The following is a 13,038-nucleotide window of genomic DNA, read 5'->3' as shown; positions in this document are numbered from 1 at the left end:
GGTTACTGACCCAACTTCTATGTTGTTTTTCCAGGTCAGGACTATACACTCTTGTCACCGAGATGTTAATATTGAAGCGTTACAAGATGGGGAGTTGTTGTTTTCAAACTGTGAGTATTAGAAATACTAGTAAATACGAGTAGATGGATGTAAAGTAATACGTGTAGGGGGCATTAAAACACAGTGGGGTTTGTTTCTACTATTTTCAGGAAAAAGGAGTCAAACCCGTCTTCACTTACTACAATTGAAGAGCGCTTTAAAGTCATTGCAGAATTTGTTGAACGTGTCTGTTTTTTTTAAGTATCCTTCTTTCATGTACTAACTGTCAGCACACTTGGAAACAGATGGGTGTATCACATACCTTTTTTTTACCTTGGGTGTTGAATGCAATGATTTGCAGTAATTTCCACTAAAATTGTAAACTATTCAATTTTTTGTGATTATTTGAGAACAAACCTCCCTCATTTCTTCTTTAGAGCATTGCAGATTTAGTCCAAGCAAAGGCACATCATTGTCCTGGGACAACATAAGAAACGGCTCTAACCTCAGTGTTAAAATTGGAAAGGTACAAATGGTGTAAATCAGCCCAAAGCGGTAGGCGTCAACTTTATCTGACCATCAGTCGTCACCTGAGGTTGGTTTGTGTTTATTTATGATGTTGTGTGCCCATCTAAAACATCTTCTGTCATGTGGTTCTGTGGTGCAATGGTTGAGTACTGTTTGGTGTCACCTTTTTTTTTTTAACAGAAAAAGTTGAACGCCAGCTGCTTCTCTCGTCCCCTCACGCCCAAAAACAAGAACATCCACAGTGGACCCTCCAGCGCTCAACTTCACCCTGCCCTCAGTCCAGTATGTTTGACATTCAATGTTCATACAACAAATCTGGTTTGAGTACGGGATATATGGGATGGGCCTTTGATGAAAATACCCTTATCAAGTATGGGAAAAGTAACTTATTGATAAATTATATTTTTTCCAAAATATGACATTTAATCCTCATTTCCCATAGCCGACTTCATGTTGTCATTCATGTTGTCATTATTGAGACTGAATGAACAGCACTTCTGCTGGTGGCAGCCAAGTACTCTACTTATTTTATTCTCTGTTGCTTCAAGAGAATTCAACTACATTATCATCTTCCACATTTTATTCTCAGGCTGACCGGAGACAATCCATGATGTTCACAATCGACAACACCCCAAAGAAAAACAACAGCTATCTGAAAAAAGGCCTCAGTAAGCTACGGAGCTCCACCCGCAAATCGCCAGGCAAAACCTCAAAGAGGCCTCCCGCTGATGTGCTGGCCAAAGAAAACATGCCGGCTGCAGTGGGACGAGCGGGCAGGTGTGGCAGCTTCAAGTCACCCCAAGTGCTCTCCCAGGAGACCAGGAACTCCCCACAAACAGTCAGAAGGTCTGCAAAGTCTCCACGGCTCACAGAAAGCGTTCGCAAGGTAAATGTGGATCCTCCCTCAAGTTTGAATCCCGGTTCTCTTAAATGTAGGATGTTTTAGGTAGCCTGTACACTGGATTCTGGAAGACTAGACATACATACATTGGTCCGTCCGTTCACTTTCAAATATTCGCTTTTCCTGTTGAGCAAGGCATGCTTCTCATAGTTTGGCAAAGAAACAATTTAATTGGCTCATTTTGAGTGACTTTCACAGCATTTGCCATCACGCAATCGTAATAACGGAAGTAATTATGCCCGCAAACTGCTGCTGCAATCTGTCGGTTAGCATGATTATACAGTATGTTTTTGGTAGGGATGCAACGATACACAAAATTCTTCTAATCTAATTAATTTACTCCACAGATGATGTGAGGGCGGAAAAAAGGCCTTTGTACTTCACCCAAGCAAACGCTCACTTTTAATGCACCTTTATGGTTCTTACAGTTTTGTCTTCAACAATAAAATGTCTGAAAACGACTAGTGACTATTCTGCATGTTTTCCTCAGGTATACAGTAGTCCAGTCTAAATTGACTACTTAAAATACATCTGATATCACACTTTAAGGGGAATTCATGCATTTAGATTTGATGGCAGCTTTTGACTCCTCTTATCTGATTTGCTGCTTCGTTGAATTTTTATTTTGTTATAATTTAACCTTACATCCTGCAAAATATTGGACTGGATGCGGCAGAGCAATGTACCGAAGAGGTAAGAGGTCACTTTTTTATGCACATAGTGTATTGCTTTTTAAATACTCTGCAGTATGTACGTGAATGTGAATGAATTATTGTCTATATGAGTGATTCTCAACTGGTTCGGGTGTGGGACCCACCATCAGATGCGTTCACAGACATTGGGTCAATACATTTAGTTATGGCTCCCGAGCCACCAGTTCAGAAAGAACCAGTAGTGTGTGGTGTGATTGACAGGTGATCGGTCCAATATGAATCCCACTTCTAACATCTTTACAGAAAATTGATTTATAAAAATGTATTTTACTATATTGTGATCAGAAGTCTCAAACAGTGATTTATCATTTCTACCTCACAATTGCACCTTTTGTGATTTGCAGTGCGGTTCCTCTTCTCGTCTTATTGCCATGGTGCAAGAAGATGTTCATGAGTATGTCACGCAGGCGGCGTAAGTGTCATTGCAGCAGCGTGGACAGTGAATGCTGCTATGCTGATTTGTCTCTTGACTTCGTTCCAGGCCTTCTCCTGGTCTGCTGAGTCCTCGATGTTGAACAATGCGTCATAAATCCCAGGGAATGACTCCCCTGCGTATTTATTATGGCTGCTTGGAGCGAATATCACATGCCTGAAAACAAGATCAACAGGAGGATGATGTCAAAGTCCTGCAGTATACAGTCAAACGCCATAAGAATAACCTGTGCTTTATGATTAGGATACTGCTGTATTGTTTACTATATTACACTACCTTGGATTGTTTTATACAGTCCACAATACATGCACATGGTCGACAGTTATACCTGTAGAAAGGTCGGCCAGGTAATCCCAGGGGGTCTATAAAGGCCCTCTCGAGATACATGAGCTGATCATTCATTGCACGTACCTGCAAAGGACTGATGCACACAAAAAAATCACAAATTGGGTTAAGTAAGCATGCAAGCTGACATTTTAGGACACAACTGTCTCATTACTCTGCCGTGTTTATGTTTTGCAGGCGCTCATGAAAGTCCCTTGCAGCCACTGTGAAGTTTTCCACTGCTGAAAACAAGGAATCTGTAAAACGAATATGCACAAATCGTGACTACGCTGTAAAAAGACTAAGCATTGAAATTTATGTAATGTAGTACTGGGACTTACCAAATGACACCTTGTATTTCTGCATCTCCTCCATGTGTCCCTGTCCTAAGACTGCAATGCTCCTTGCATACTTTTGGAGAGAGAGGGCGTACTGGTTGGCATCCAGAGGGATGATCTGTGAATCCGCCAGGAGGAAAGTGAGCCCCCCTCTCATTTGTGCCACAGTACGGAGTCTTCTGAAGGTAGGGTCGTAAAAATTCTCCACAACCTCAAAGGTTTCATACACGGTGTGATAGACGGGGAAACTGCTGTATCGCTCTGTTTTCTGCAAAACACATGAAAGTGGCCCTGGGTGGAAAAAGTCTGGACACCTCTGTGTTAGACTATAAAGGTGTTCATGTTATGTATGGCTGGTGAGTGCACTGTGCACTGCACTGGAGTGATAACAAGCACACAAACATGCATAGCTTTGCATCCAAAATAGTACCTGACGTACAGCCAAGTGCTAAATAATATTACCCAGTTCTTGGTGTATCTTGCTCTGCCTGCTGCAATTCCCAGACGGACAAAATAAGCTTCAAAATCACTTCCTGAGCCCAGTTTGTTGATCCTACAGAAGACCAGGTAGAAGAAATACTGACTCAGACGTTTCTTAGATGACATCCTTGATTGTTTGACTGATGATTGCAAAGGCACAATGAGATATTTGAGTTCACCTTGAATGAGTTCCAGCACTCTCGTGCTTTCATCTGACAATTACGCTTGCCCGAACAGAATCCCATAACTCAAAGCAGCTGATGTTTTAATATTCTGAATTTGATGATGGAGGGGAAAAAAACAAGAAATGTGTCCAATCCTCTGCGTGTTGTAAAAGGCGACTAAAACAGGAGCTACAATATGTCCTGCATTAGGCAGCTATGATGTAATTGTAATGGTTTTATTTCATTTGAACATGCATCAGATTACAATTGAGTGCATCCCATAATCAGTTCACAGTTCCACATGTCCAAAAGGAGTAGGAAGAAGCAAAGCTTATTAAATCCTACCCCTCCATCTGGTACTTTTACATTATGTTGTGAGTGTTGAGGGAACTTCAGAGTTTTGATGTAATTTGTCTTGTTTTTGAAGTTGTCATTTTGGAACGTTGTCCTGAAGTGACAAAGTGCTTATCTCGGCCAGACCTGTTGATGCATTCAAGGACTTTCATATACAACTTGCCTGGGTGCGTCACGGTCGTTCGTCCAGTTGTCTTTCTTATGCCAACTTTCATACAGAGAAAGTCCTTCCTCGTCTGACTCTGGACTGGCTAACTGCACAGACAGACAAACACACAAAGAAAGCAGGAAGTGTCAAACAACACTCAACTAATCTTTCATGATGTGAGCAACCTATTGCATGCTCCCTCAGGTATAACATTTAAATTGAAAGATTAGGTATATTTACCTGCTTGGTGAGGTCGTACACAAGTGTGTGTAAAGATGGAGTGCAGTCAACCCTCAATGTATACATACCTTGAAATGACAGAAACACACACTCAGGTTAAATTGAATATAATATACACATTAATCTTGACAAGGAATATTTTCCTCACCCTCAATGCCAGAGTCTGCATTGATGTAGGCCACAGCTCTCTCCTGAAGCAGCCTGGCATTGTCCTGTTGAGGAATGCGGACTGAATCGCTGTCATAGTCTGTTTCTCGCGCAATAACATTTCTCATACGTACAATTTCAGTATTAACATTACAATTGTAAAGATAGTTACAGTGCATTTAATTAACCTTGAGACATGGAAGGAAGGAATGTTTGGTGGAGACGCCGTAGATGCGAATTGGCAGCCACTTTTCCATCAGACTACCCCATGACAGCTGTGACTACAGATGTACATTACCACCACCAGTGTGTGACTGATGAGTGACTAATGGGTTCTCTTGACTTAAAGTGCTATATAAAATTATCATCAATTATTCGTTTTCTACCGCTTATCCTCACAAGGGTGGCGGGGGGTGGTGGAGCCTATCCCAGCTGTTTTCGGCCGAGAGGCGGGGTACACCCTGGACTGGTCGCCAGCCAATCACAGGGCACATATAGACAAACAACCATTCACACTCACATTCATACCTATGGACAATTAACTTAGCATGTTTTTGGAATGTGGGAAGAAAGCTGAGTACCGGAGAAAACCCACGCATGCACGGGGAAAACATTCCACAACTCCACACAAAGATGGCCGAGGGTGGAATTGAACTGCATGCTAACCACTCAAAATCTAATCCATTAATTATTATGGTGATGTTTAAGCAACAGACTAAATATAGCACTTGACTCCACTATCACACTCACATACACCACAGTGAAATAGCAAGCCAAGCTTCACGGTCCCAAACTCTACCACTAAGAAGAAGAGAAAACATTTCCAAAATCCGACCTCTGCCCATTCTGTGGAGCCCAGCAGTCCAAATTCCTCTGCATCCCAGCTGGCAAATATTATTGTTCTTCTCGGCCTCCAGCCTGCACACAGACACATAAACAGATTAGTTATTATAAAGTAAATATTCTCTCCTGATAGTTTAGCTCGATAGCCTTACCTTTACTGACAAACTTGCCGGCACTGCGAACAACTTCGTGGACCACAGCAGCTCCCGACATGGGATCAATTCCACCAAAAACCCACGCATCCCGGTGTCCGCCAAGAATCACATACCTGTCTAGTCCAAAATGTTTGACAAAACGGTACCGTCATTTCATATCTTTGCCCTTTTTTTTTAATACACCAAACAAAATAATTCAGATTTTAGCAGCATAAAACTTCACAACCTCACAGTGTTTAGTCCTGACTCCCTGAGGTTGGCCGAGCCTAAGATGGGTGATAAGGCTGTAACGTATCAAAGCACTAGACCAGGGGTCTCAAACTCACGGCCCGCGGGCCGACGCTAGTTTGAGCCCCCCCACCTTGATACCAAAGTTTAATGTTGAAATGACAGCTTAAAGCTGTGTGCACACCGGACACAATTAACAAGATTTTGCTCCGCCCATACTGTTACCCTACCCTGTTTTTTTCCAGTTTTTAATAAATGCGTTTTGGGTTTTTTTTTGAAAACCTGATGCGGCCCGGCTTCACCCAGAACCTAGCTCCGGTGGCCCCCAGGTAAATTGAGTTTGAGATCCCTGCACTAGACCATGTGTCAAACTCAAGGCCCAGGGGCCAGATGTGGCCCATGAAAGCCCACTTCAATTACCATTTCAAAGCAAGTTATCAATTAATTTGTTTGTAAAAAGTATAATTGGCAAATTCAAGGGCAATTGTGTGAGGCTATAGTTGTATTTGTAAATATTGACAGTTACAAGTGGCCCTCTCAGGGTAGCCATAGCTGTGACAGGAAGCCAGTGTCTTTTTTTAATGCTGCACAAAGGAGTTAAAGTTTGGGGTCAGGTGGTTGTACCTGGCTCTAGAGCGCCTCGAATCCTTCCAATGACGTTGTAGATTCTGGTCACCTTGATGTTGGTATAGATGTTCATGCGCACTGACCTAAGAGCAAAAAGATCCACACACATCCAGTGAGGCTGTGGTGTTTCATTAAAAAAGATGACTTTTATGGGAACTTCACACTTCAATTTAAATGTTATGTCAAACAAATATTGTGGGAATGTATGTTCCCCCCCCCCCAAATAGGAAGTACAAAGCCTCCATTGTGTGTCATTTGGCTGCTTGCCACCAGCTCATTAGCCAAAAGCCAGACAAAAAGTGCAACAACAAACAAGACAATGCAAACACATGCATAGTAGCGCGGTGACGGGGCAACTACAGGAGAATCAGACTGTCCTTTTCTTGAAAGTGGACACAAATTATCCAAATTGAAGCACTCACTGGTTCTTTACGTCATCTGTGAAACCTGGACCAATCCTGTAGGAAACGTTTAAAGCACCTTTCCAGTTGCTTGGTGGAGTTGGTCCTCCCATGTTCCTGTTGTGTGGTTTGAGTTTGATTAAAAATTCTAGCAGCATCATCAAAGGCAAATAAGAAAAAAAATACTTAAGGAGGTGAAATGCATCATGGTAGCCAATAGGATGCACAGGAATGCTGGGAAGTCCCACTCCATCTTCAGGAGATGTTCTATAGGTATATTCTGTAAGGGTACAGTACAGTAATTCCCATGTCAGTAAATCCCATTGGAAAAAGTATACATACTGTACTCGTACCTTTAGCTGGGTATCCGGGTGTGAGCGCATCTCCTGCTCCATTCAGGTTCATAACGTTTCCTCTTTGAGCTCCACCACCTGGAAGGTTCCAACCTTCAGGGTAGGGCTACATATGCCAAAAGCAAAAACGGAAACAAGTTCATGAGTGTTTCTGGAAATGTTCAAAATATTATTATACAAGCGAAATACCTTGACTCCTTCAGCACTGTAATCTGCTGGATCAGAGAACAAAATAATTCCTTTTGCACCAGCTAACATGGCATTCTTCACCTGATGGAGGAGAGAGAGTGACAGTAGAGAGTGATAATTTGGTTGTAACAATGTTGTTTTTATTGTGGTTGTGTGGTTGCTAACTGAAAAAGATGATTGCGTTGAGAGTTGTATTCATTTGTTCTATACAATCGTATTAATGCATTCCCATTAGAGTCTATTATCTTTGTTTTGTAACGTGTCCCTTGGCTGCACTGCTTCCATGCTGATGTGACATTGTTTTGTCCAGGCAGATTTCAGCTTCAATGTGTTTCATGTCAGTATAGCGCCCTGGTTAGTGTGTTTTTTTTTTTTGGTTAATGTACACAAGAATTTTGCCTTGGTTTGTGTACATTTTCCTCTTAGCATAGAATATGAAGCGTGTTGCTGCGTCAGTCCAACTGTGTTATTATCGTATTTTTATCACAGAAAGTTTGCATCCTTAGTTTGCTAACACAATCCTCTTCTTCTGTCTCTTCTGTTGGTGTGTTTTTTGGTTAATGTACACAAGAATCTTGCCTTGGTTTGCGTACATTTTCCGATTAGCATAGAAAATGAAGCGTGTCGCTGCGTCAGTCCAACTGTGTTATTATAGTATTTTTATCACAAAAAGTTTGCATCCTTAGTTTGCTAACACAATCCTCTTCTTCTGTCTCTTCTGTTGGTGTGTTTTTTGGTTAATGTACACAAGAATCTTGCCTTGGTTTGCGTACATTTTCCTCTTAGCATAGAATATGAAGCGTGTTGCTGCGTCAGTCCAACTGTGTTATTATCGTATTTTTATCACAGAAAGTTTGCATCCTTAGTTTGCTAACACAATCCTCTTCTTCTGTCTCTTCTGTTGGTGTGTTTTTTGGTTAATGTACACAAGAATCTTGCCTTGGTTTGCGTACATTTTCCGATTAGCATAGAAAATGAAGCATGTCGCTGCGTCAGTCCAACTGTGTTATTATTATAGTATTTTTATCACAAAAAGTTTGCATCCTTAGTTTGCTAACACAATCCTCTTCTTCTGTCTCTTCGGTTAGTGTGTTTTTTGGTTAATGTACACAAGAATTTTGCCTTGGTTTGCGTAAATTTTCCAATTAGCATAGAATGTGAAGCGTGTCGCTGCGTCAGTCCAACTGTGTTATTATAGTATTTTTATCACAAAAAGTTTGCATCCTTAGTTTGCTAACACAATCCTCTTCTTCTGTTGGTGTGTTTTTTGGTTAATGTACACAAGAATCTTGCCTTGGTTTGCGTACATTTTCCGATTAGCATAGAATATGAAGCGTGTCGCTGCGTCAGTCCAACTGTGTTATTATTATAGTATTTTTATCACAAAAAGTTTGCATCCTTTAGTTTGCTAACACAATCCTCTTCTTCTGTCTCTTCGGTTAGTGTGTTTTTTGGTTAATGTACACAAGGATTTTGCCTTGGTTTGCGTACATTTTCCTCTTAGCATAGAATATGAAGCGTGTCGCTGCGTCAGTACAACTGTGTTATTATCGTATTTTTATCACAAAAAGTTTGCATCCTTAGTTTGCTAACACAATCCTCTTCTTCTGTCTCTTCGGTTAGTGTGTTTTTTGGTTAATGTACACAAGAATTTTGCCTTGGTTTGCGTACATTTTCCGATTAGCATAGAATATGAAGCGTGTCGCTGCGTCAGTACAACTGTGTTATTATCGTATTTTTATCACAAAAAAGTTTGCATCCTTAGTTTGCTAACACAATCCTCTTCTTCTGTCTCTTCGGTTAGTGTGTTTTTTGGTTAATGTACACAAGAATTTTGCCTTGGTTTGCGTACATTTTCCGATTAGCATAGAATATGAAGCGTGTCGCTGCGTCAGTACAACTGTGTTATTATCGTATTTTTATCACAAAAAGTTTGCATCCTTAGTTTGCTAACACAATCCTCTTCTTCTGTCTCTTCGGTTAGTGTGTTTTTTGGTTAATGTACACAAGAATTTTGCCTTGGTTTGCGTACATTTTCCGATTAGCATAGAATATGAAGCGTGTCGCTGCGTCAGTACAACTGTGTTATTATCGTATTTTTATCACAAAAAGTTTGCATCCTTAGTTTGCTAACACAATCCTCTTCTTCTGTCTCTTCGGTTAGTGTGTTTTTTGGTTAATGTACACAAGAATTTTGCCTTGGTTTGCGTACATTTTCCGATTAGCATAGAATATGAAGCGTGTCGCTGCGTCAGTCCAACTGTGTTATTATAGTATTTTTATCACAAAAAGTTTGCATCCTTAGTTTGCTAACACAATCCTCTTCTTCTGTCTCTTCGGTTAGTGTGTTTTTTGGTTAATGTACACAAGAATTTTGCCTTGGTTTGCGTACATTTTCCGATTAGCATAGAATATGAAGCGTGTCGCTGCGTCAGTACAACTGTGTTATTATCGTATTTTTATCACAAAAAAGTTTGCATCCTTAGTTTGCTAACACAATCCTCTTCTTCTGTCTCTTCGGTTAGTGTGTTTTTTGGTTAATGTACACAAGAATTTTGCTTTGGTTTGTGTACATTTTCCGATTAGCATAGAATATGAAGCGTGTCGCTGCGTCAGTCCATTGTGTTATAGTATTTTTATCACAAAAAGTTTGCATCCTTAGTTTGCTAACACAATCCTCTTCTTCTGTCTCTTCAGTTAGTGTGTTTTTGGTTAATGTACACAAGAATTTTGCTTTGGTTTGCGTAAATGTTCCAGTTAGCATAGAATGTGAAGCGTGTCGCTGCGTCAGTCCAACTGTGTTATTATAGTGTTTTTATCACAAAAAGTTTGCATCCTTTAGTTTGCTAACACAATCCTCTTCTTCTGTCTCTTTGGTTAGTGTATTTTTTGGTTAATGTACACAAGAATTTTGCCTTGGTTTGCGTACATTTTCCGATTAGCAAAGAATATGATGCGTGTAATGTCCCTCTGATGTACTTGTTCCTGATCCTATCCATTCTGGTCACTCCCAAAGTGAACCTCAGCATCCTCATCTCTGCTACCTGCTTCCTGTCTTTTCCTCAGTGACACTTTCTCTAGACCAAACAACATCGCTGGTCTCACCAGTTTGCTAACATAATGGCAACCGGAATTGTCACTTGTCTATGATGTCATACGCAAAGTAAACACGGACACCATCTTCCTGTTTTATCACGAGTTATTTCATGAATTCAAAAGTGTTCTTTATCATATGCTGGCACTTGCAACATTCTTTGACTCCGTTTCGGGTTATTTTGCAGCCATGATCAAAAGAAAAGCAAAGACCTGAGATGCTGTTAAAGTAAATAAATAATTCATGGCACAACAGGAAGTTGGTGCCCGTAATCTCTTTCATTCATTACTTATATGTTCTGAATTGTTTTCTGCATGTAAAATTATAATTGTAAAACTATAAAAGCCTGTTTTGTGGTAACATTTGTCCGTTTTTTGTTTACAGTCAGAATGTTCCACTTTATTAACAATGGGACTGTTTTTTTTCTTCTTCCAGATTTCAGATTCGCCTCACAGGTCCAGTGAGGGAAGGAAGGCAATTTCTACAAATTTCCTACCTTATTGCCTCGAAATATTTTCCCATATCTGACAATGACGATCTTCCCAGTCACATTAATTCCCATCTGCCTCTCCAACTGGAAGAAGTCTTCAGTTCGGCCATAGTTGACATACACCAGATCGCCCTGCACAAAAATAAAACACAAAAGCGAATTCTCATTGATTACGCTTGCGGTGTATCAGCATGACCAAACTGTTATTGCTTTCTGCACCTCAGGTTGTCCTTTGGGAGAGAAGGCGCTGTATGGGGGGACAATGTCGCCGATGTCTTCATAACCCTCAGGAACGGGCTCAGCCAAGGATGTGGTAAAAATCTGAGAAATTAAATTAGATTTTAGACAATTATTGTGTTGTGATTGTGACGGCATCTCTACTCATGCAACATGTGCTTCATCTCAAACCTTTGGCCTCCTCTCTTACAACGTTGTTTCATATAGCATAGTTAATCTCCACGGGATATAAACACCATAAATGTCAGCAGACTAAATACTAAAACGACCGCGACTCTATTGACCTCAAGATAAGACTGAGCAGACAAATGGTTGAAGATACATATTTTGTGCAGGGTACACCGTACCTCATCGCCGTTTGCATCCACTATTGCAATATAATTGGGCTGCGATGCGTTGGGGTAGGACAGCAGGACATCGTACGGCACCATCTCCACAGAGTCCAACCCAAACTCCTGCCACTCCTTCTGAATCTGCTCTGCATACTTCAGATTCTGTTCCGTGCCGGCCAGATGGGGGAGGCGTGTAAATTTCCTTTTGAGGGGAGTAAATTTAGCAGTTCAGTGGTGGGACTGCTGAAGCCGTGTGAGGGAGAGGAGGACTTCCAGTTCCCTAAAAAATGTGCATGTCTTGGAATAATGGTAGATAGGAGAGTTCCCTACTTACCTGAGATGCTCTCTTATCTGGCTAGGTTGCATTTCTTCCAGAAACTCCTGCAAATACTGACTGGAGGGAGGGTTTGTTTTTTCTGGATGTGCAGGCTTTGCAAACCAACCTGCAAATGTGTGTGGTATGGAAGTGTAACACATACAATATCAGAGTCAGAAAGTCAGAGTTTGCACAATGTATGCAAAAGAAAATGACTGTAAGTTAGGAATGACAAAGGATCACACTCAAGTAATATATGTTACAATATTCAAAGTTCCAACCATAACACGGTTGTGCCAAATACCGTAGTTTTCTAGTAATTTCAATTTGGAAAAACACACACTTGGTTAGCTAGCTCACGACACAAAAGTCCCAATATATCAACGTACACCTTCTAGTAAGTGTGCGTTTTGTGTACATGTTTACTTTAGCCAAACTCACCTATGAGGAATCCCAGAAAAAACAAAGCTAGCACAGCCACAACCCACAACATCCATCGAACTAATTTGCCACTCCGTTTCGACATGATTGCTAAACGGATGATTGTTCCACTCTGTCTCTATCTCTCTGTTGAATGGAATAGAAGTCACAGCTAAACTAAAGAGGGAGAGAGAGAGAGAGAGAGAGAGAATGTAGGGCTTTTAACAGCCACTAGATGGCAGTACAGACAGTGAGTTACCGGAAGTAGAAGCTTGGCGGCTAGCTAGTTGTCGATAGGCGGCTATAAATGTGGGTGCCAAATAAATACAGGGACCAAATTGCTGAAAACGATAATAGAAATTTTCCAACTCATGGAATAATTTTGTGATTTTTGCCTTGTATTGTTGAATAAAACACATTATTTTTTTTAGGCAAACAACAAATATTTGTATCAACAAACTTAACCGTCCATAAATACAGTAGAAGATATTATTGATAAAGTTTTTGTTTGGTTGATTGGCTCAGTGTGATTATGATGATCTAA

General features: G+C 40.7%; 1 protein-coding gene across 1 annotated transcript; it reads right to left on the bottom strand.

Moving 5' to 3' along the window:
• Positions 1-2,550: 2,550 nt before the first annotated feature.
• naalad2 (N-acetylated alpha-linked acidic dipeptidase 2) lies at positions 2,551-12,679 on the bottom strand. The gene is made up of 20 exons (XM_058080094.2): positions 12,516-12,679; positions 12,093-12,201; positions 11,774-11,960; positions 11,409-11,510; positions 11,196-11,321; positions 7,606-7,686; positions 7,417-7,522; positions 7,250-7,343; positions 7,085-7,180; positions 6,660-6,745; positions 5,805-5,924; positions 5,645-5,727; positions 4,811-4,874; positions 4,663-4,730; positions 4,438-4,529; positions 3,739-3,829; positions 3,280-3,544; positions 3,114-3,195; positions 2,943-3,035; positions 2,551-2,770 (listed from the first exon to the last, which is right to left on the bottom strand). Exons 1-20 carry the CDS (start codon positions 12,598-12,600, stop codon positions 2,581-2,583), a joined length of 2,220 nt encoding a protein of 739 aa, XP_057936077.2. The 5' UTR covers positions 12,601-12,679; the 3' UTR covers positions 2,551-2,580.
• Between the last annotated feature and the right edge of the window lie 359 nt (positions 12,680-13,038).

Source organism: Doryrhamphus excisus, linkage group LG8 (genome assembly GCF_037039965.1).
Source record: "Doryrhamphus excisus strain RoL-2023G ecotype Guam linkage group LG8, RoL_Dexc_Guam_v1.1, whole genome shotgun sequence".
Lineage (NCBI taxonomy): Eukaryota > Metazoa > Chordata > Actinopteri > Syngnathiformes > Syngnathidae > Doryrhamphus > Doryrhamphus excisus.
The sequence above is the reverse complement of the archived record's forward strand: the minus strand, read 5'-3'. Positions and strand labels throughout refer to the sequence as shown.

Excerpts from the sequence above, each read along its gene's own strand:
- naalad2 (XM_058080094.2), bottom strand. The coding sequence starts at position 12,600 with ATGTCGAAACGGAGTGGCAAATTAGTTCGATGGATGTTGTGGGTTGTG. Across the intron at positions 5,728-5,804 it reads CGGCAAGTTTGTCAGTAAAG|GCTGGAGGCCGAGAAGAACA; the intron begins GTAAGGCTATCG and ends GTCTGTGTGCAG. Across the intron at positions 3,036-3,113 it reads CAAAACATAAACACGGCAGA|TCCTTTGCAGGTACGTGCAA; the intron begins GTAATGAGACAG and ends TGTGTGCATCAG.